Source organism: Panicum virgatum, chromosome 9K (assembly GCF_016808335.1).
Source record: "Panicum virgatum strain AP13 chromosome 9K, P.virgatum_v5, whole genome shotgun sequence".
NCBI classification, from domain to species: Eukaryota; Viridiplantae; Streptophyta; class Magnoliopsida; order Poales; family Poaceae; genus Panicum; species Panicum virgatum.
The window spans coordinates 22,564,428-22,586,047 of NC_053144.1; the positions used below are offsets into that span (position 1 = coordinate 22,564,428).

The 21,620-nt window shown below is 42.2% G+C and overlaps 1 protein-coding gene across 2 annotated transcripts; it reads right to left on the reverse strand.

Moving 5' to 3' along the window:
• Positions 1 to 7,907: 7,907 nt before the first annotated feature.
• Positions 7,908 to 19,090, reverse strand: LOC120650806 (WD repeat-containing protein 91 homolog). 2 transcript variants are annotated; one of them, XM_039928089.1, is made up of 16 exons: positions 18,904 to 19,090; positions 18,099 to 18,513; positions 17,889 to 18,011; positions 17,529 to 17,670; positions 17,035 to 17,243; positions 16,697 to 16,752; positions 16,525 to 16,619; positions 16,336 to 16,438; positions 16,137 to 16,231; positions 16,005 to 16,067; positions 15,826 to 15,901; positions 15,616 to 15,724; positions 14,840 to 14,952; positions 8,894 to 8,952; positions 8,701 to 8,809; positions 7,908 to 8,620 (listed from the first exon to the last, which is right to left on the reverse strand). In XM_039928089.1, the coding sequence occupies exons 2-16, from the start codon at positions 18,487 to 18,489 to the stop codon at positions 8,486 to 8,488; spliced, it is 1,878 nt and encodes a 625-aa protein (XP_039784023.1). In that variant the 5' UTR covers positions 18,490 to 18,513; positions 18,904 to 19,090; the 3' UTR covers positions 7,908 to 8,485. The 2 variants fall into 2 exon arrangements, with proteins under 2 accessions (XP_039784023.1, XP_039784022.1); XM_039928088.1 differs by having other exon boundaries at positions 18,099 to 18,510; positions 18,898 to 19,088.
• Between the last annotated feature and the right edge of the window lie 2,530 nt (positions 19,091 to 21,620).

Here is a 21,620-nt window from a genome sequence, read left to right on the forward strand (position 1 = left end):
CCATGTCATTTGATTTCAACGATGGATATAATAGTTCTCTCGTTTAACATAATGATATCAATGCTAATTCTGAATATTTTCTACTAACTATTTATAAATTTATTAAGATAATTTATTTATATTCTCAATAAAAATTAAAATAGCAATTTTATTAAATTTGAATCTTATTTAACATGGAGATATCAATGCTAATTCTGAATATTTTCTACTAACTATTTATATTCACATTCTCAATAAAAATCAAAATAGCAATTTTATTAATTTTGAAGTAGAAAAAGAATTTTTCATCGACTTAAAGTAGAAAAACAATATCTATATTAAATTTAAAAAAGCATCTTGAGAGTTTAGGGACCTGCATGACTCACGGACAAGTTTATGAACCTAAAAATGCATTTTGAGAGATTAGAGATCTATGTGACACTTTGTAACAAGTTCAGATATTTGAAAACCCATTTTAAGAGTTTAGGGACCTAGATGACATATTAGAATACATTTAGGGATTGCTGGTGTACTTTACTATTTTTCCTTTTTTTTTCTAAAATCGTATTGACCAGTGACCACGTACTTAGGGTTTGTTTGGATGCCTCCCATCACATCAGATGTTTAGACAACAATTAGGAGTACTAAATACAAGTGAATTACAAAACCAATTGTATAAATGGAGTTAAAGCTGTGTTTGGTTCCACATGGCTAAACTTTAGACAAGAATTTTGTTATTTAGGAGTATGAAATAAAATGTAATTGTAAAACTTTTCACAGATGAGCCTAATTAATCTACAGTGATGCTAATTCATGAGATGTATTTAATGAGTCTAATTAATCCTTAATTTACTACAGTGATACTACAGTAAACATCCACTAATTATAAATCAATTATCCTCATTAGATTCATCTCGTAAATTAGACTAGAGTTTCTACAATTAGTTTTTGTTTATTTAGTACTTCTAATGGGGCATGAAACATTCGATGCGATAGAGTTAAAGTCTAGTCCATACGATGCGAACACCACCACTATATTGGCCTTGTTTGGTTGATCTAGCACACGATTCCCGAAAAGAGAATCTCGTATGCATGGAGTACTAAATAAAGTCTATTTGCAAAACCTTTTTAGGTATGAGTATAACTTTTCGTGACGAATCTAATGACGGTAATTAATCGATGATTGTCTATAGTGATGCTACAGTAAATATCCTCTAATCACACGGTCAAAGGTCTCATTAACTTTTTTAGGGTTCCTAGCGCAGGGGTTCTGAAATTGGTTTTGAAAACTGACTTAATTTAATACCTCTAATTAGCGGTTAAAATTGATATAAATCCTAGCATAGCGTAAACCAAACATGACCATTACAATAAAGGTGCGTGCAGTGGTCATATCTATTCAACGTCGTGCTCGCAGGAAGTATGTACGGTTCTCCTAAAAAAAAGAAGTATGTACGGTTGCTCAGGCATCGCAATTTCATCACAGCAGCTCGTCGTATCGTTCATGCACGGCTGCCGACCTGCCTCACGATGTACGGGAGGAAGTACCCGCTCCCCTGATGGATGAACGATCGACGACTCACGACTGTGTTGAACGGCCGGATATGGGGCATCCATCGTAATGGGCCGGGCCGCCGGGGGTTGGCGGTCGCGGATGGATCGTCGTTGGCAAGTCGGCGGCGTACGCGCCTGTACGTAATCGTGCATCACCATTCATCACGTGTGTGTTCATGGCTAGCTTCATGCACGCAGCTCCGCGTGTACAGGTAAAGTGTAAAGCCTCGATCGGTTTGTTTTGTTTCCAGGTAAAATGGCCGGTGCGAGCGCGGGCCCGGCCGCCGGGAATGGTATGTATCCGATTTCCTTTTCACCCACACGCCGCGATCCAGCCGCGTGTCCATGTGCATGCGGGGCACGCACGCGTACGTTGGAAATCGCAGGCCGCGCGCGGAGTGCTCACTGCTTCGTTCACGGCCGGCGCGTACGATGGCGGACGTACGCGCACCACAGTAGCCGTCGGAGCTAGCGTGCGGTCGCCCGGCCTCTCACACCATAGCGCTCCTGCTAACATTAGCAGCACCAGTCCTGAGACTTTGGGGGCTCAGCCAATTTCCAATTTGACCACCGATTCACCGGCCTATACGATCGATCTATCGGTGAATGTGGCATACCTGGCGGGGCTCTTTGGAATCGGGGGCCCGGGGCCACTGCCCTCTTCAGGGCCGGGCCGGGCCTGCAGGCTGCTAGCAGACGACATGATGTATGGATCTTGCCACGCGAAATTGCTTTTGTCTCCGAGCACAACGGTGGTATAGTGCGAGCGCACACGCACATGAGAGTGATTGATTATACGTCACTTAAGGTGATGAAATTTGAAGCCATTGACTGAATCGGCCCACAAACGCCGAACGGCCCAACTCGGCCCTGCACCGCCGGCCACCTCCGCCTCCGAGGCTCCCGCCCTCGGAACCGCGGCCGGCGACCACCCTGCATCTACAGCAGGGAAACATCATCACCGGTAACGAACCCCAACCCCGAAGCCCAAACCCCCAAATCCCGACAACCCGAACCCCCGAAGCCCTGGTGAAAGGAGGAAGACGACTGGAGGAGGAAGATAAGCGGCGTCGTGGACCGTGGAAGTCGAATCGGACCGAATGCAAGTTCGAGTGAGCCTTTTGGCGACGGATTCAAAGATTTATAACGCGGACGATATATAGCCCTCGCGCATGTGGACACCCTGCCCACGCTGTAGCTGGCCGTCGTGCTCGTGCGAGCAATGCAATGCGGGCATGTCCATCATGCCGGTTAAATGGCGGCGCGCGACCTGTCCAGTCGGCTCGCTCTAAATACCAACAGATCAGGCCTGCTGGCCCTGGCTCTCGATCGGCATGCATGTACGTGGCACTACTGGTGAGCATGGCATGTTCTTGTTCGGCGGCTCCACTCCACCGGTGTTCGTCCCTGTGCCTGTCGCAGGCCATAGCCTATGACAAGTCAACTGCTCGCTTGCTCGAGTTGTCACTTGTCTAGCTCCGATCCTCTCTCTCTTGTTGCGGCCACAGCTAGCACTGTCGATTAGAAAAAAAAGGAGCGATCGATGGGACATCGTCTCGCTGTGCTTGCCGGCTACAGCTGTGCATGGCGCCCTGACGTTGACCTGGTATAGTTCATTTGGATTCCCTTACTAAACTTTTAGATCGTGTTTAGTTGGTGAAAAATTATTGGTTTTGATACCGTAGCACATTTCATTGTTACTAGACAAAAAATATTCAATCATAGACTAATTAGACTTAAAAAATCCATCTCGTGCTAATTAATTAGACTGTATAATTAATTATTTTTTCAACTATATTTAATGTCCATGCATGTTTCCGAACATTCGAGGTGACGGATACTGTAGAAAATGTTTTGGAAACTAAACAGGGCATTAGATTTGTTTGGATTTCTTGACTAATGTTTAGATTTCTTGACTAAACCTTACATTGGATTTGCCGACTAAATTTTAGTCTCGTCGCATTAAATGAGAATCTTACCATTTATAAGTATTAAATAAAATTTATTTACAAAACATTTTGTACAGATGAATTAGTATACCTCGTTAGATTCATTAGCTCATGGTTCTACAATTAATTTTATAATTAGACTTTATTTAATACTTCTAAATAATAAAATTCTCTTTGATGTGATCAAACTAAAGTCAAGTCATCCGGATCAAACACCCTAGGCAAATGGCAGATGATGAAGAAATGAAATGCTGATGGGCTGAGCCAAAGTACCAGTTGATTCTGCTCGCTCTGCTGGTAGACCCTGAAGCGTCAGCGGGCAATCTATCCCATATTCATTCCCATGTGCTTGAGAATCAGAAAGGGTACGCAGTGTGGCGCGCACAGAAATATGCTCCCATGTGAAGAAGAGAAAATTGAACTGCATGCGGCAGGTAGGTTTAATTTTGATTTTTAAGCAGTATATTAATTATATACTGCACCTGGTTGGTTGAGTTTGAGCAGTGGTGGTTGCAAACTCTCTACAAATATCTATAGACAGAGATAGGCACAACCGCTGCACCGCACCAAATTAAACGGTGACATAAGAATTTCATTTTCTTTTTGACACCGGAAGACATAAGAATAAGAGCTTCCGCAACGGTAATAGCTAGTACTAGCTACATAGTCTGCTGGTGTGGCGGTGAGAGATGAAAAAAAAGACTATTTTATACTGTTGGACCCACACGCACCTCTTACATCTTTTTGGGCTACGTGAAATAGACTAGCTATTTATTCATCGCTAGTGACTATTTTTTCTGATTTTTTATTGCCACATCAGATCTAGCTAAATAATTAGTCATTGGGATCCCCTTAGGATCTGGTGGCCGGCCGGCCGGCCGACCAACACGTACTGGTCCAAGTCCAATCATGCATGATCAGCAAGCAAGCAGAAATCACATGGAGTATAGCGCAAGGCCAAGGAGAAACAAGTTGAGTTAGTACTTAGTACTAATAACAAGGATCTGGTGGCGGGCCGACCAACACGTACTGGTCCAATCATGCATGATCGGCAAGCAAGCAGAAATCACTTTATAGCGCAAGGCCGAGGAGAACCAAACTAGTACTGCTAGAGTAGTAGTAGCTGCCAAGTGTGGTGTGGTGATCGCTAGAGCAGCCTACCTAGCTGGCTGCAGTTCTCTTTAGTTCAAAATTTTATGCTCATTTCTCTAAAATAAGATCACACCTTGTCAAGAGAGGCTGCCAGGGAGCTCTTCCCGTCTATGAAGAACGTACGGGACGCTCCGGCAAGCCTAGATGGTTGTTTGAGGCGCTGGCCACACCTTGTCGGGATAGTGGAGCAGTTGTGGCCGGATTAACTCCTTTCTCTTCCTCTCTTTAGGTTGTTTTCTTTTTATGTAAATCACAACTGCGGGCCCTAGTATATTTTGCGTAATGTGTACCACTCCGCGTCGTTGTAAAAGACTATCTCCTTCTTAGTACAAAGAAATGTAGCTCTCCTGCTTTTTCGAGAGAAAAAATAAGATCACAATTTAAAAAATGAGTATAAACATTTGAGCTAAAGAGGTTTTGGAGTTGCATTTAAGAGTCATCAATTTACGCCCCTATAGCTGGCTAAGCAGGCAAAGCAGCCAGTTGGAGGGCAGCCAGTGACGGCCATGGATCTCGGAGTACCCATCAACTAACTTAACGAGCAAGCGAAGTCGAGTTGTTGGCGCTCGGCGTTGGGCAGCTAGCTTAGCAGCCGGCAGCGCCCCCCGGCCGGCGGAGGTATTGAAAGTGGGCGGCGAGAATTCATGGGCCGGCTGGCGTGCGGGCGGGGCTTGGTTGGCCGCTGGTGTCCTGCACTGCCGCTGCGTGCACGGACGACGCCGACGCCGACAGAGACGCGCCGCGTGCCGCGACGCAGGTCGATCGATTGATCGTCTGCGACTGCGACAGTGCACGGTCACGGGAGGGGGAGGTGGTTTTCGGGCTTTTTCACCTGTCACAGTCCACCTCCTTCCATCTTGGAATGAGGAACGGGGTAAGGGTACCCGGCCGCACGTCAGTCGGTGAGGCACTAGCAGAGCGCGCGGCGGCGCCTTGTAATTAAGGACTTTTGCCAAGCATCTCGATCACGGCCTGCGTGATCGGTGAGAGTCCAGCAGATAGACGCCGGCATCTGCCAAGACGACGGCCATCTATCTATCTATCTCAATTCTGAAAGCGCCTCGGTCGTGCATGCATGCCAGCCAGGGAAAGCTATGTAGAGTAGACGCGACAATCCGCGTTGGTGTTCACTGTTCGGGGCTCTCAGAGTCTCAGGTCATGCGGGGTTAGCTGAAATGGGCTTGCCGACAGGTTGGTGCCGCGCAGTTAAGAGCTTGCGTGGGGCCGGCAGTAATGGCGTCCGTCGTCTGTGCATGCGCCCAGTACACACTTGCACTGCATGGTGCTGCCGCCCTGTTCATCGATGATTCGACCTCCCGAATGCAGTTGCGAGGCATGACGTCATGTCACGTCGTCCAACTACTATAAAATCTTATTTAGATGCATAAAATTTTGAATGTAAAACACTATAACACTTTCGTTTGTATTTAGTAATTATTATTCCGCCATGAGTTAACTAGACAGCAACTTGACGATAGGCCAGGTTAAAGTCTTGTCTTCTGCTAAGACAGGTTAGCTGCAACTTGACGACGCTGCTCTGTTACAGTGTAACTGTCCGTTGCAATCCCAATTGCGCGAGGTCTCCTGCCATCTTCTTTCTTGTAGAGGTACAACTGTAAGAACTCAGACATGTTTTGGTACCTTTTCCGATTACTGCAAAAAAGAAGAAGAAAAAAAACAGATGGAATCGTAGCCTGGCCCTTTGTGTTTCTTTTTCCCTGTAGTGCCCAGAATTATTGGAGCAACCAGTAGTGGCCAAAATTGGCTGAATTTTGGGGCCCGTCCAGACTCCAGATCGCTGTCATCTGTTTAAGAAACTGGAGCTGTTGGCAGTAGGAAGCTGAGACGCAATATGGGAAAAAAGAACTGCCATCCACAGGCCGATGAACCGGCCCCAACGGCAAGTTCATACCCTTTAATGCTCTGGTGTATATGTGTGATTATTGCGCATCTACTTTATGAGATGTATTTGTGCAAATTGCCCGTGCCAATTATGGCTGTGTTTAGTTCCCCCAACTCCTCCAAACATTTCAAAGGCTGTGCTTAGATCCGCAAAAATGTGGTAAAAAGGGTCACATCGGATTCTGTAGCACACTGTAGCATTTTTCGTTTGTTTGTGGTAAATATTGTCCTACCATAGGCTAACTAGGCTCAAAAAATTCGTCTCGCAATGTACATCAAAACTATGTAATTAGTTTTTTATTTATCTACATTTAGTACTCCATGCATGAGGCAAAAGATTTGATGTAATAGGCAAATAATGAAGTTTGGAGAGAAAGATTTTGCGACTAAACACAGCCAAACTTTCCATCACATCGAAACATTAAATATAGCAAATGACCCATGCATGAAGTACTAAATGTAGGTAAATAAAAAAATTAATTGCATAGTTTTGATGTACGTTGCGAGACGAATCTTTTGAGCCTAGTTAGACTATGGTAGGACAATATTTAACACGTATAAACGAAAAGTGCTACAATGCTTTTCGCAAACATTTTTCGCATCCTTTTTACAACTAAACATTGTCTATATGGTTCCAGCTACGCTCATGGGTCAAAAGCAATACTCAACTTGCACGGGAAGCAACTGCTTGTTCTAACATTAGTATACCTTTATGAATTCGTTTAGAACAAGTACTCCCTCTGTTTTAAAAATATATGATGATTGGCATAAACTAATTAAAAAATTAATTTAAAACAAACTAATTAGCTTATCGTGGACATCATATATTCATATATTAAAAAACTAAGGGGATTTTTTCCTACAAGAATCTGGCTCTACACACATCCAAGGGAGATAGTAAAAGTGAATTAAGAGAGGAAGACGATGTTAGAGATAACTCATTGCATGGAGTTGATTCTGGTGTGTTGCCTCTAGGTAACATGTCGCAACGTTACATTATCGAGTATGCTGTAGTGTAGGACAGACTATAGGGACATCAGAGACAGGCCATGTTCATGGACAATCAGGACTCCGGAGATCACACGGCCTCTATGATAGCCGATCGCCGAGCTATGATTTGCATCCGTTGCATTTGTTTCATACAACAGGGGTCTATTTCAATCGAAGGCAGTGAGCACTGCTGCTCCTACAGACTCGATTCCAGATCTGTTGTTCCTATTCATTTCAGCAAGAGAACCGATCAGGTCAGGCAAGAAAGGGACACTGCCACATACTTGGGTGCATCATGCACATGGCCTACTTATACACACCAAACAAAACTGAGCAGATAAGAATGACAACATGGTTTATTTAAAAAAAAATGGCGAAAGATGAGCATGATATGTATACTGCAACATGGACCCCCAAATTGAATCCAAATGGCAAACAGTGCTACATCTGAGTTCATACAAACTTGTTGGTTTCAGATGAAACATGAACACCTCCAATGCTGTGATGAACAGAGGCTGAATTATACAATCATTCGGTGTTCCTTGCTAACTCCCACAAAAAGACTGAAAGTGTGTGGCATTGATCTTGATCCTCTCTGTGCTTTTGATGAATGATGAGACGTATTCGAACAATTGAAGTAACATGATGTAACAATTTAATCTAGTGTGTATACAAAAGGATCACAGAATTCTATACCTGTTTCTGTTTTACAACAAAAAATGTTGGAACAACTAACCATAGTGTACACTGCGGGTACAAGACAAACACAACTCTTCCATGCAAAAAATGCCGTGACACCTAAAAGCCTCCCACAAGGTTAAGACTGTCGATAAAAATGGATGCTTCCTTGCTAGGAAGCAGGTTGTCACCACGAGCTTCACTGGTCGTTTTAGGCAATAATATCTCAGATTGCATTGAGACATCAACAAAATATCAAGGAGATAACCTTGCTTTATTGATCATAAAATAGATGTGACCCGGACAGAGTGGTCTGCGGACCCGGTGATGTACATTGGCAGTGTTGGATGCCAATCCACACTTGTGATAGATGAACTGTGTGGTAGTGTCCTCAATCCACTCTCATGTCCTTGGACCTGAAGGGAAATTGCAGATGAATGCATCAGTGCCTGTTTCTTAAAAAAAATAACTGGGACGATCGGATAATGGTGGAAACCTGATATATTGGGGCCCGGACCAAACCGGAGGTAACCAGCAGCCTCTTTCCATTAGAATCCAATGCTATCTCATGCATTCGCCTGTTAAAGCTCTCTGGATTGCAAAATCTGGTAATAGAGGCACAAGTAGAAATGAGCAATTCAATTGTCCTAAAAATTCACTAATGATCACGAAATATAGGGTATTCTCACCTGCTGCAATCTCTTGACCAAAGAATCTGGCCTTGATTGTGCAAGCTCCATTCAAATATCTATCAAGTGAATACAGTTGACGTGGGATGAAATCATGCAAAGTAATGAAAGATCACAAGATAAATATTTACGTGAAAGAAATCTACATTAGTACCAAGAAAAATAATGGTATAATGAAATATATTAGAACTTTAACTGGAGATATTTTGGAATATTATAAGATTATCTGACCATGAGGATCCATGGAACTGCAATCTGATATGCAGACGCTTATCAGTAGGGCCCCACACACCCAAATTCCCACCATGAGAAAAGAAAAGATGTCAAGCCCGCCCAAAATAGAACAGCATATCGAGATTTAAATGTATGTGTTGTAAATCGAGCATCATTCCTTTTAAACTATTGTGTTCCCAGTGATCAGATCTACATCTATTTACATGGCCCCTAGAGCATCTGACCAGTTCAATTTAGCACCCTTCAATGTCTTTTTCAGTAGTATTTTTAATTTTGCTTCAGTAGTACTTTTGGTTTGTTCTCATGATACAAGGCAACACATTATTACACTAGTACCTCTTGATTGTTGATGTAGTATACTTATTTGTTCCCGTTGAATATTTCGGTTTTATTCCAGCAGTCAGGACACGTGCAACATGCTCCATCCGTCCCAATATAAGTGTTTTTTTAGCATTCAAATTTTATCCCACAAAGAGTGTTATTTTAGTTTGTAGTGAGATCCATCTAATCAGAGCAATGTCAGATAACAAGAAAAAATTGTATAGAAAAGCACATGGAGCCAATCAAATTCTTAGTGAAGCTACTTTTTTTAGCTCCAATGCATATGCATTTATTGAGGATCTAGAGAACCAAATAAATAACAAAGTTTTCAATCACAATTGCTACAAGCAATTAGGGGCAATAAGGTCATTTCTCAGGATTAGATCCACAACAGATTGTTGGCAATGGGACCGTATGAAGGAGGCATCAACACCAATATGCTTAGTGAGCTCATGCTTGATAGGATTGTTGGCAATCTGAATAGCACTAGTGTTGTCACAGCGGAGAATGGTAGGATCAGCACAAGTAACCCCAAAATCAGCCAACAGCCAACGTAGCCAAATAATTTCTGCTGTCATTGTAGCAAGAGCTCTTAATTCAGCTTCAGCACTAGAGCGAGAAATAGCAGTTTGACGCTTGGACTTCCATGAAATGGGCGAGCCACCAAGAAAAATGCAGTAACCAGTAACGGATCGACAATCAACATGTTCATTGGCCCAAGTAGCATCAGAATAAGCATGAAGTGTAGGTTGACTTGATGTGGCATAGAAGAGTCGGCGGGACATTGTCCCCCTCAGGTACCGCAAAACCCGAATCAAATGAGCATAGTGGACTGTGGTGGGTGCACTCACAAATTGAGTGAGAATATGAACTGCATAGGCAATGTCTGGTCTGGTGGCAGTGAGATAGACAAGACTACCAACAAGATGGCGGTACCTGGTCGGATCAGCAAGAGGAAGACCATCCGATGGCTTCAAATGAAGGTGAAGTTCCATAGGGGTAGCAGCAGTCCGAGTGTCAGTGAGACCAGAACGAGCAAGTAGATCTTGAATATACTTGGACTGAGAGAGATAATAGCCAGCAGCAGTTGATTCAATCTCAATGCCAAGAAAATAGCTGAGAGAGCCCAAGTCAGACATCATGAATTGGTCACAAAGACGGTCTTTAACAAAGGCAATATATTTTGGATCATCTCCGGTGATCAACATATCATCAACATAAAGTAGAATTAAAGTGCGACCACGTGAAGAGGTGTGAACGAACAGAGCTGGATCATGGTCACTAGGAGTGAAACCTGCAGCACTAACAACCGAACTGAACCTCTCAAACCAGGCCCGGGGTGCTTGCTTGAGGCCATAAAGAGCACGCCGAAGATGACAAATATATCCAGGAGGAATCTCAACCCCTGGTGGTGGATGCATATAAATGTCCTCTTGCAAATCACCATGAAGAAAGACATTCTTAACATCCATTTGAGAGATGGTCCATGACCGAGCAGCAGCAACAGCAATAAGAGTACGAACTGTAGTCATATGAGCAACAGGAGCAAATGTCTCCTCATAATCACGACCATACGACTGTTGGAAACCCCGAGCAACTAGACGAGCTTTATGCCTCTCAATAGAGCCATCAGCTTTGGTTTTAACCTTGTATACCCACTTGCAGGTGATAGGAACAACATTAGGAGGCAATGGAACAACCTCCCAAGTACCCGTGCGGTGTAAGGCATGAAGTTCAGCAGACATGGCATCTTGCCAAACAGGGAGGTGAACTGCTTCCTGATAAGATGAAGGCTCACAAACAGCACCAGCAGTGGGAAAACCATATCGATCAGGAACATGAATATTAGAACGATCCCTGAGGTCATAAAGCGGTGTGGGGATAGGAGAAGCATCGTCTAAGGTAGGGCTGGAGGTAGGAGAAGGAACACGAGGACGACGACTATAGTGGAAAGGAAAAGGAGTAACAGATGAAGGTGGGGACCGTGATGGTGGAGGTGTTGGATCAGGTGGTGGCTGTAGTACATGTGGAACAGCAGAGGAGTCAGAAGGAAGAGGTGGAACCATGTCGACAGAGGAAGTTGGTGGGGAAGGAGAGATAGGTGGGAGGAAGAGGAAAGAAAGGTGCTCAACAGATTTCGATGATGTAGGAGTGGAAGAGTGAAAATATGGCTTGTTTTCAAGAAAAGAGACATCACGAGAAAAACGAATACGACGAGCTGAGGGATCATAACAACGATAGCCTTTATGTTCAAGACTGTAACCAAGAAAAACGCACTCAACGGATTGAGCTGTCAGTTTGGTGCATTCACGGGATGGTAGAAGAACATAACATGTGCAGCCAAAAACACGAAGATGATCATATCCAGGAGGTGAGCCATGCAATACTTCTCCAGGGCATTTACCCTGAAGACGAGATGATGGTTGAAGATTGATGAGGTAGACAGCAGTAGATACAGCTTCAGCCCAAAAATGAGGGGGCACAAAAGAGGAAATGAGAAGAGTTCGTGCAGTTTCAACAATATGACGATGCTTGCGCTCAGCAACACCATTTTGAGCATGAGCACCAGGGCAAGAGAGTTGAGGCAGAGTTCCCTCAGAAGAAAGAAACTGACGAAAAACTGTGGAAAGATACTCCCCCCCTGAATCAGAACGAAAAATACGAACATGAGAAGAAAATTGAGTATGGACCATTTGAGCAAAAGATTTATAAATGGACAACAGTTCAGAACGGTGCTTCATGAAATAAATCCATGTATAGCGCGAGTAGTCATCAATAAAAATGACATAGTATTTGTGACCGCCTTTGGAAACAAAAGGAGCAGGGCCCCATACATCCGAGTGTACAAGAGCTAAAGGTTGAGTAGTTTTGGAGCTACTAGAGGGATATGGGAGCTGAATCTGTTTCCCTAACTTACAACCATTACATTCAAAAGAAGGATCAATATGTACATGACCTAGAACACCCTGCTTGACTAAGGCAGACAAACGTGAGCCACACAAGTGACCTAAGCGATGATGCCATTGAGGAAAAGTAGCTGCAACAAAAGCTGATGACGATGATGTGACGGAAGACAATGGTGATGCAGGGGTTGGCAATCGAAGATGATCAAGGATGTAAAGGCCCGAGGAGCTCTTAAGGCGATGGCCAGTACCAAGAAGAGCTCGGGTTCGACGATCCTGAATAAAACAAGAGGTGTCATCAAAACCAATGACACAATTCAGATCAGCAAGTTGCCCAACAGAAATCAGATTCATGGAAAGTTTTGGGACAAGAGAAACATCAGAGACATTGAACTGAGAAGTGACAAGATTTCCTTGATGAGTAACTGTGCAAAAGGTACCATCAGCAGTTTGAACAGAACGAGGATGAGAGATAGGCTGACAAGAATCCAACTGAGAGAAATTGGAAGTCATATGAAAAGAAGCTCCAGAATCCAACACCCAAAAATTAGTACCTGGATGTGATGGAGAGGACAAGGAACTAGCTGACATGTATGCACTGACAGGAGCAGAGATGGTACTGCTGGACTGCTGTTGGAACTGAGGTGCTGATTGCTGGTGTGCTGCCGCTGGGAATTGAGATGCTGCTGTTTGTGTGCCAGAAGAGGTTGTTCCCCGGCGTGAGGCAGAACGCTTGGCTCTCATTTCAGCCAGGAGGTGAGGATACTTCTTGAAACACCGCTCATCAGGATGATTTGTCCTGCCACAATGTCTGCAACGAGTCTTTTTAGAAGAGGCTGCTGCTGCAACTTCAGTAAACAGGGGAGGAACACCTAGCACTGAATGCTGAGACACTGGTGAATTTGAAGTAAGAGTCTTAAGACGTGTCTCCTCAGCCAGGAGAGCAGATAATGTCTCAAATAGTGTAGGCAGAGTAGGTCGCCCCAAAAGCTGAACACGAATGGGTTCAAACTCGGATCGCAAACCCATCACAAAGTCAAACATAGTATTTTCCTGATCATACTTGTCTCTGGCAGTCCAAGAGGAGACACAATCTGTGCATAAGGACGAAGGCTTGGGGACCATGGATGCAAGCTGGCTTGACAGCTTAGTAAAGGCAATGTAATACTCCTCAATTTCCATGTCCTGCTGTTGAAGATGATGAAGATTCTGACGAAGTGAATAGCGAAGGGCTGAACTGCTTTGTTGATAGCGACCTTGCAGGTAGTTCCACATTGCTTTTGCAGTATTATAATCCTCAAGACATAAGCGAATGCTCAGATCAGTATTCAGACAGATAGCTGCCATTACCCGATCATCTTGAAGACTCCAATCTTGGGCCGCTTTATCATTAACAGCAGCCACTGGGGGTTCATCAGTAAGATGTGAGGCAAGACCGACAGATCGAAGGAGCATCTTGAAAGAGAAAGCCCAATCTCTGTAATTTTGACCAGTGAGCTTCACATCCATAACGAGTGCACCAATGGGAACAGAGGCAGAGGAGGCCATAACAGCAGCAGAGGCGGCGTGCAGCACAACAACGTGCAGCACAACAGAGGCAGAGGAGGTCAGGGACCTGCAGTGTCCTCGAAGAGCCCGATGAGGTAGGCCTCCGCGGCCTCCTGCAGCGCGGCGACGGCGGAGGACTGGAACCGGAGGTCGGTCTTGAAGTCCTGCGGCGTTCGAAGGGGAGCTTGCGGATGAGCAGCTCCGTGCTCTTCTGGTACTTGCGGATCTCGCGGAGCGCGACGGTGCCCGGGCGGAAGCGGTGCGGCTTCTTCACGCCGCCGGTCGCCGGAGCCGCGCGTCCGCGGCGGGCGGAGCGGCGCGTCCTTGACGGGCGGGCGGCAGGCGGCGGACGGGAGGGCAGCGACAGGCAGCGGAAGAGGAGGACAGAAAGGACGTCGACAACGAGGAGGACGATGAGGCGAGCAGAGATGGTGGATCTGGGTGGTGGAGGTGGCGGCGGCCTCGCCGGGGAGGACCGGAGGAGGCGACGACGACAGCAGGCTCGTCAGGGAGGAGGCGGCGGCGGCGGAGGATTGAGAACCATGCTCGATACCATGCTAGATAGAATAACCGACGGCCCTGTATTTCCATGAGCTAGGGTACATATACAAGATATGGGCCGAATGGGCCATATGGCATATTGGGCCAAAGACTATATGCAAGCCTATATACATATTAACATAGTAATGTGTCTAAAATTTTCTAAAAGAACAGTCTTTTTGGGACGGAGTAGATAACATTTTATTAAACAGGTTGTGAATTGAGTGGTAGAAAATTTAAGAAACCATAAGACTTCTGATGGGAAAGGGTTCGCAACTGCTATGGCCACACCATGCAATCCATTTTGGATACCAAATAAATACTCTATATTTTTTTTCTATCACATTGATATGACTAGTTCCATCAGCACACTAGAAAGGAAAAGGTGAAATGTGTATACCTTTCCATCTGAGCCTAAACTGAATATGCTAGTTTCTGCTGGCCCAAAAAGAACTGAGCTCACTGGGGAATCATGCGCAGGCCATCCCGTAATTTGAAGACCAGCAGACATGTCTATTTGCAGTTAAGGAAGATGATGTCCTCAAATAATCACAAAAGAAGAAGATAAATGAAATATCATGCAAACAACATATAAAAAATTATAGCATGGTGGGCAGAAAATGATGCAAAGTTCCAAACCATTCAACCAATAAGCTGTTTCATTGCTAAACTGCAAATATTGATGTTTGCTAGCTAGCTATGTTTTTAATTCTGGCTGAGGCTCTGTTTCAAAAGGAGATGCTAGGTGAAGGCTAGGCACTAGTTGATGCCTACAGTGGTTTAGGAGTTAATCTATGTATGCAGATGAGAAAAAATAGAGATGAAGGAAGATGAATTATGGTCATGGAGCTCATGCATGATAATGCCAAATTCTTTGTTATGATATGCAATATCCCCTTTATTTAACAAGGCACTACTCCATTTGAGTGAAAAAGGTACTACCACCTAGGAACCCTTAGGTGCTAGGCAAAGCCTGACCGCCTGGCTAACACCTAATGCTTGTTTGAAACATTGGGTTGGGGTCAGACTAATGCAGGTGGATAATAGATCGACAATAACAGGATGTATGATTATCTTAAGAACAAAATACCAGTACCAGGAATTTAGGGTGATAGGAAGCTACATCCAAATAAAATAGAAATAGCAGGTAACTTGATGGTGATGGTAAAAGGATACCAAACATGTGAATCATCCCGTCTGTTGCAGAAGCTGCCAAGATTTTTCCATTGTGATTGAAGCAAAGAGAAGTGATAGCAGGTGGATCTTCACCAAGAGGGAGGACTGTCTTTACAATAGAAGAAAAAAGGGGGAAAATATTTAGAAAAGACATTGGCTAAACAAATCACATATAATTTCAAGAGAAGAGGATGAAAGCAAAAGAAGTACCAGTGGCTTCCATGTTTTCATATGCCACACAGTCAAGTTTGCGAATCCTGTTCTCTCAAAAATAGTTGATCCATGCCTGAAAAGGTGTATAAGCTGAAAATAAGTATAATAATGCAGTGGTATTAGAGAACAAGGTAATGGACTTCTTATCAAGTGCATGAAGCATGAAGCTAATATACCGTCTTGATGCAGCTGCAGAGACAAACACAGGTTCGACAGGGCTACATTTCAAATCTAAGACACTGCATAAAATGGAAGGCTTTGTTAGTGAAACATTTTCAGCAAGGAGCCAGCAGATCATAGGTTACAACCTTGGAAAGTCTCTTGATGTATTCAGGTCGCAAACAACTCTCTTTGCATCAGCATTCCAAGCTTTAATTCCTCCATTAGCTGTGCCTATGAGTAGCTATGGTCAAGAAAAATGGGTGACAAAAAGAGGTCTTAAACAAGTTTAACCAAATTTCAAGTAATGGAAAGATACAAATGTGGTAAAATCCAGTATAGGCGTACCAATCTGTCAGATCTGCATTCCCAAGAAAGTGCACTGACTTCAGCCCCACAGTATATAGTAGCATTTTTAGATGATGGTGTTGACGAATCATACGTCCAGATCCTTTTAGAAGTGTAAGAACAACAGGTCAAAATCCAGAACTTTCAGTTAGTCAGCTAAACTGAAGCTACTCGAGATAGTAGAATTACCTAACTGTACCATCGACTGATGAACTAGCAATATTTGAACCGGATGCAGAAAATCGACATTGGCTAATCGAACTGTTATGGCCTAAAAATGTTTCCTGTTAGCAAGCCCAATCAGTCATACAAGTAACTGTAAAAGGTGATAATAGAATAGTGGGGAACAAACTGTAGATACCTGAAAACCCACTCTCACTTCAGGAAAGTCTTCCTCGGTCACCAAAAACTGCTCCTCTGCAGTGAAAGAGACATATTATGCATCCAGGTTACAAAAGATACAGGGGGAGAATGCCATGTGGTACATAGAGTTCACACAATAGAAGCACTGAATAATATCAAATAGAAAAATATGTTGGCTTGTGTGCATACAAGTCATCCAAACTATGATAGCATTAGAATGCATGATGGTGAAGGTAACAGCATAACTAAATTACTGGTTACCCTGCATAAACACATGGCAAATACAGATACAAGAAGTCAAGAACCATGAAAAAAAGGAAAGTACTAAGAGCCTGCCTGTATGTCTTATCTGAGAAGATTCATGGAATTTCCCATCTCTTGTAGAAGATTTCACTGAACATGAAGACCTTGAATCAAAACCTTGAATCATGCTACTTGAGGTTGAGGATTCTTCATAGTTTTCTGACATATCTTGTTCAACAGGGGCACCAACTGTACTAGTACCAATTAAATTCTTGTTTCCATAACCAGCACCATTGTCGTTCCTGTATTTATAAGTTGAGACATATTTAGAGGATGTATCCATATGTTTGATCTTGTGTACATTCGAGGTTGGTGGTTAGCACTCACAATCTAACCAAGCTAAATATTGAAAGGAGATAACAATTATAGGAAAGCTAATGTTTACTTCACCCACATATATCACTTAAGCCAATTGAATCTAATATGCTAGCTGTTACTTTATAGAACGATCCGTATGCCAATTACAAAGCCTTGGCACGCTTTAAGAGGCAAAAGAAAGATAATTTTGCATGAAAGAGAAGCTTTACCTTCTCAACTGAGATATTTCATCTTCCTTCGCCTCTAACGACGCTTGTAGCTCTGCCAATTTATTATTCAGTTGCTTTATGTCATTCTTGAGGGATTTGATGGTATTCTTTTCGGTGCTAATTCTTAGAAGAGCTGGGATTCGTAAAAGGTTAAGGATAAAATAAAACAGTGATGTTTCAAAGCAAGCTTCTAATGTAAACAATAACATTCACAAACAATGATTATATCACATTGATGATCAACTCAAGTGGAGATAAGGTTATAAATCAGTCAATATCAGAGAAGATATTGTAAAAGGTTAAAAACGTCCCACCAGCTATAGGAAGGAATACAACAGACACTATGTCATAAAAGGATATGAGTATCATTGAATATCCCGCTCAAAAAATTCCTAAATGAAAGAATCAAAGTGTCCAACCATTCTTTGGAGAAATATACACGGAACTGCGGATCGAAGCTTGGGTTCTTAATATATGGAATAGCTGCATAATGTTATTGAGATTGAAAAATCATTAGAATAGAGTAGATTATAGAAGTAAAATAGACAAAAGAAGTCAATGAACGCATACCGAACCATGGCAGCCAATCTTCACGTTTTTGCATCAGATAATTGCCGCTTTCACCAAAGAATTCAATTACTTTGTCCTGTCTTCCAGATTTCAGAGCATTGACAACATAGTACCTTAACACTGATAGCTCCAACTTAACAAGGGTCGAGAACAACTCTGTGTCCGCAGGTGATGTGAAACACTGCTTGAAAAAAGTAAACAGGCCTACCAACCTATCCAGTTGGTATTTGGCTATATACTCGGAGAATACTAAACCCAGGATCTTATCTACTTGAAAGTTCCTGCCAATCTCAGTAGATAACTCTGACTCGTACGCTTGCAGCGTACTTGTGAAACCCCTGAACACTAGGAACTCCCTCACGAGCTCCTCGGCAAACCGGATGTTCTCCATTGCAATCCAGTGTCAGTGTCACTGCAAGCGTGAAATAAGTCATGACTCATGACTCCAAGAGCATACCAGCCACAGCATGGGGAAGTGACAATGTAGTGCTGACAGCAATATATCTATCCTAACCAGTGACAACCGACAGCATCAACAAGATTCGGGGAACTTGTTCAGCCTCACTTCCTCCAGCTGAAGCTTTCATTTTGATTCAATATTATGTAAAACTAAGTAATCAGGGGCGGACCCAGCATAGGACATGAGTGTACACATGTACACCCGATAATTTTTGCAAACAAAATCGAAGATAGCAGGTAATATATTGTAACTGGATTCAGATCCGAATACAAATAGTTTTGTTAGGGTTTGGGGTGCTCCGCCTCGCCCAGCAGAAGGAAAGAGAACGGGCGGGCATACCTGGTGGATGCTCGTCGCCGGCACAGGGCTGGGTGAAGACGTGACAAATGGCGGCGCCGCTTGCGCAGTCGTCGCCGCCAGGGAAGGGAGGAGAGTCCGAGAGAAAGGAAAGGTTTAAGAAACAGAGGGAGGAGAGGCTCTCAATGAGCCGAGCTCGAGCGAGCCTGCAAAGCTCAAGCTGGAGCATCCGGCATCCCGAGCCGAGGCCGATGGGAGCGTGAGCCCCGTACAAGAGATGGATTTAGCGGGTGTCTCGTCTGCCTCCAACTTAACAAAATTTAGAGTTTTGGAGCTGCTCATATCCAGCTTCAGAAATTCTTAGAACTATAGAGTTATAAATAAATCAAAAATCTTTTGCTGAGTCTATATTTTTATTTTAGATTTAAAGTAAAATTATAAAATATGTTAACCTATTATACAAACTTTAGCTCCAACATGGATCTCAGGACTAGAGCAATACCAAACAGACCCTTAGTTTGATGAGAGAAATAGGAAATGGAAAGAGAAGCTCAAAATAAATGTATATCTAAATATTTAGTCTTGTTATTTTGTACCTATTTTAGCTTGCACGAGAAAGCAGGTCAGCAACTCCTTAACTAATAGAAGGTTCTAGTCTCCAGCTATATTATTTTAATTTTAGATGGTTAGAAATTTAATAGAGGTAGTAGTGTGCAGTTGTGCATGTACATGCCATACAAATAGAAATACTTGAGCTTCATTAAATAGCTTGATCTTAGATCGTTGGAGGTTGCGAGCTCCAGATTAGACCTAAGCGGCTTGATTCATAATATAGTCCGGCTTGAATTGAGTTTTTAGCAAGCCAAATTTAAATAGCTCGTGAGTCTCAAGCTTTTTTGGTAACCCTGGGACAGGGGTGTGAACCCTGGTAGCCCTATTGAAGGGTGAACCCTGAATGTTCAGCGTGTCAGCTGGTATAAATCAGTTATATTTCTTTACCTCTCTTTCAGTTTTTATACTCCTATCTTTTCTTTTTAATATAATAGATGAAATAATAAAAATCAGTTGATTATCTTTTTATTCATAAAGATAAAATATGGTATACCAATTAAATTGGGCTATCCTCTAATTATTATGATATTGGACCAATCTTTTTTCAATATTGACTTATTGAACCAATTCTTACACAAATACACACAACATAAAATTTCAGCAAATAAGAATATTTTATAAAAAAATACTAATCAGCAAAATTCCGACAAGAAAAAGATCACATATCTACAAAACATATATCTAACAAATAAGTTAGGAAAAATTCCATCTTCTCCAACTCGATTTTGGACAGTGGCTTAAGAAATGTGTCTAAGAAAAATTATTGATTAACTTCCTGATATAGTGTTTATAATAAATGATGTTTCGCTTGATGGTATAGAAAATAGTGAAAAGATTGATATCTTATTATCCATCATTTGGAATATTTTGTTGGCATTGATCTTCTTTTTAGCATAGTGCTTTGCAACAAAATGATGTGTTCATAAAATAGAGTATAGAAAATTATATTATTTTAAACTTTATCATACAATTTTATTAAGTACTTGCTCTATTTTAAATAATGTATCTACCTATTTCTAAAGATCATATTGTTTCATTAGTCAGTTATTAATTTTGGCCATTAAACTTCTCATCAGATATAGAACTGAAAGTGAACGGAGTTCACGTCTAGATTGTAGTGTCCTTCAAATTGGAAAAGGAAAAGAGCATGAGCAGGATGAAGTAGAGCCTGCCACGCCGACTCGAAGGCAGCCTCAGCAAGGTAACCATGCTAAAAAAAAATCAGTGATGACATCGGCGAGCAAACAATTGACGAGCAAAATAAGGGTTAGCTTGCTCATCAGCCAATAGTGTCGGGACGACCACACGTGCTAAAAAGGTGGGCACCCACATTGATGCTAAGGTTAAAGACGCAATAGCTAGCACAGTGAAGGATAGTATAGAAAGATGTTGTCATATGGAATTTAATTATGTCATGATGATATTTAAGTAGATAATGTTATAAATGTTTCGTGATATTACCCGTAGCAATGCATGTATATATTTTCTAGTATTATAATAAATTGTCTCATCTAGAAAAGTCTTATTCACCTCGGTATTAGAAAATATGCTCTATTACATTTCAAATCATACGGCGGAGCAAAAAATTGTATTGATAGCTACTTTTTATATTCTACTTATGTAACAACTAATATAAGTTATAAATAAAGTACTACACGACCATACATATGACATGTGAAATTTTTATTATCTGATCTTCATAAGTTATTGCATAAATTAAAGAAGGATGAAATGTAGTGAGCCATACCAAAAAAATTTAGATAGAATCAACACAAGAAAAATAATAAAGAAGCTCTGTCGAAGCGGAAGATTCGAAAGAACAATACACACTATATACAACGTATATATCGACTTGTAGATTTTGTATCTAAAATACCCTATTTTCTAAATTTAAATGATCATATCATAACTACGTAAATAAACAATGTTTATGTAATGATGGACAAAATTAAAGTTATGAGAAAAATAATCATTTAGTTTGTGAAATAATTTATGTTTCAAACTGGTTATAATAACTTTTATTTAGAATATGATGAAGTGCAAAAATATTTTTACAGGTCATGTACATCTAATTTTTAAAGTCTAGGTCCGCCTATGCTAAGTATCTCTTCGTGCTTTCAAATATAGGTACACATCTCTAGTAAGCACGTGGT

Coding starts and splice junctions, on each gene's coding strand:
- LOC120650806 (XM_039928089.1), bottom strand. CDS start 18,489: ATGGAGAACATCCGGTTTGCCGAGGAGCTCGTGAGGGAGTTCCTAGTG. Junction 15,725..15,825: donor TGAAAACATGGAAGCCACTG/GTACTTCTTTTG, acceptor TCTATTGTAAAG/ACAGTCCTCCCTCTTGGTGA. Junction 14,953..15,615: donor CGGGATGATTCACATGTTTG/GTATCCTTTTAC, acceptor AACTGCAAATAG/ACATGTCTGCTGGTCTTCAA.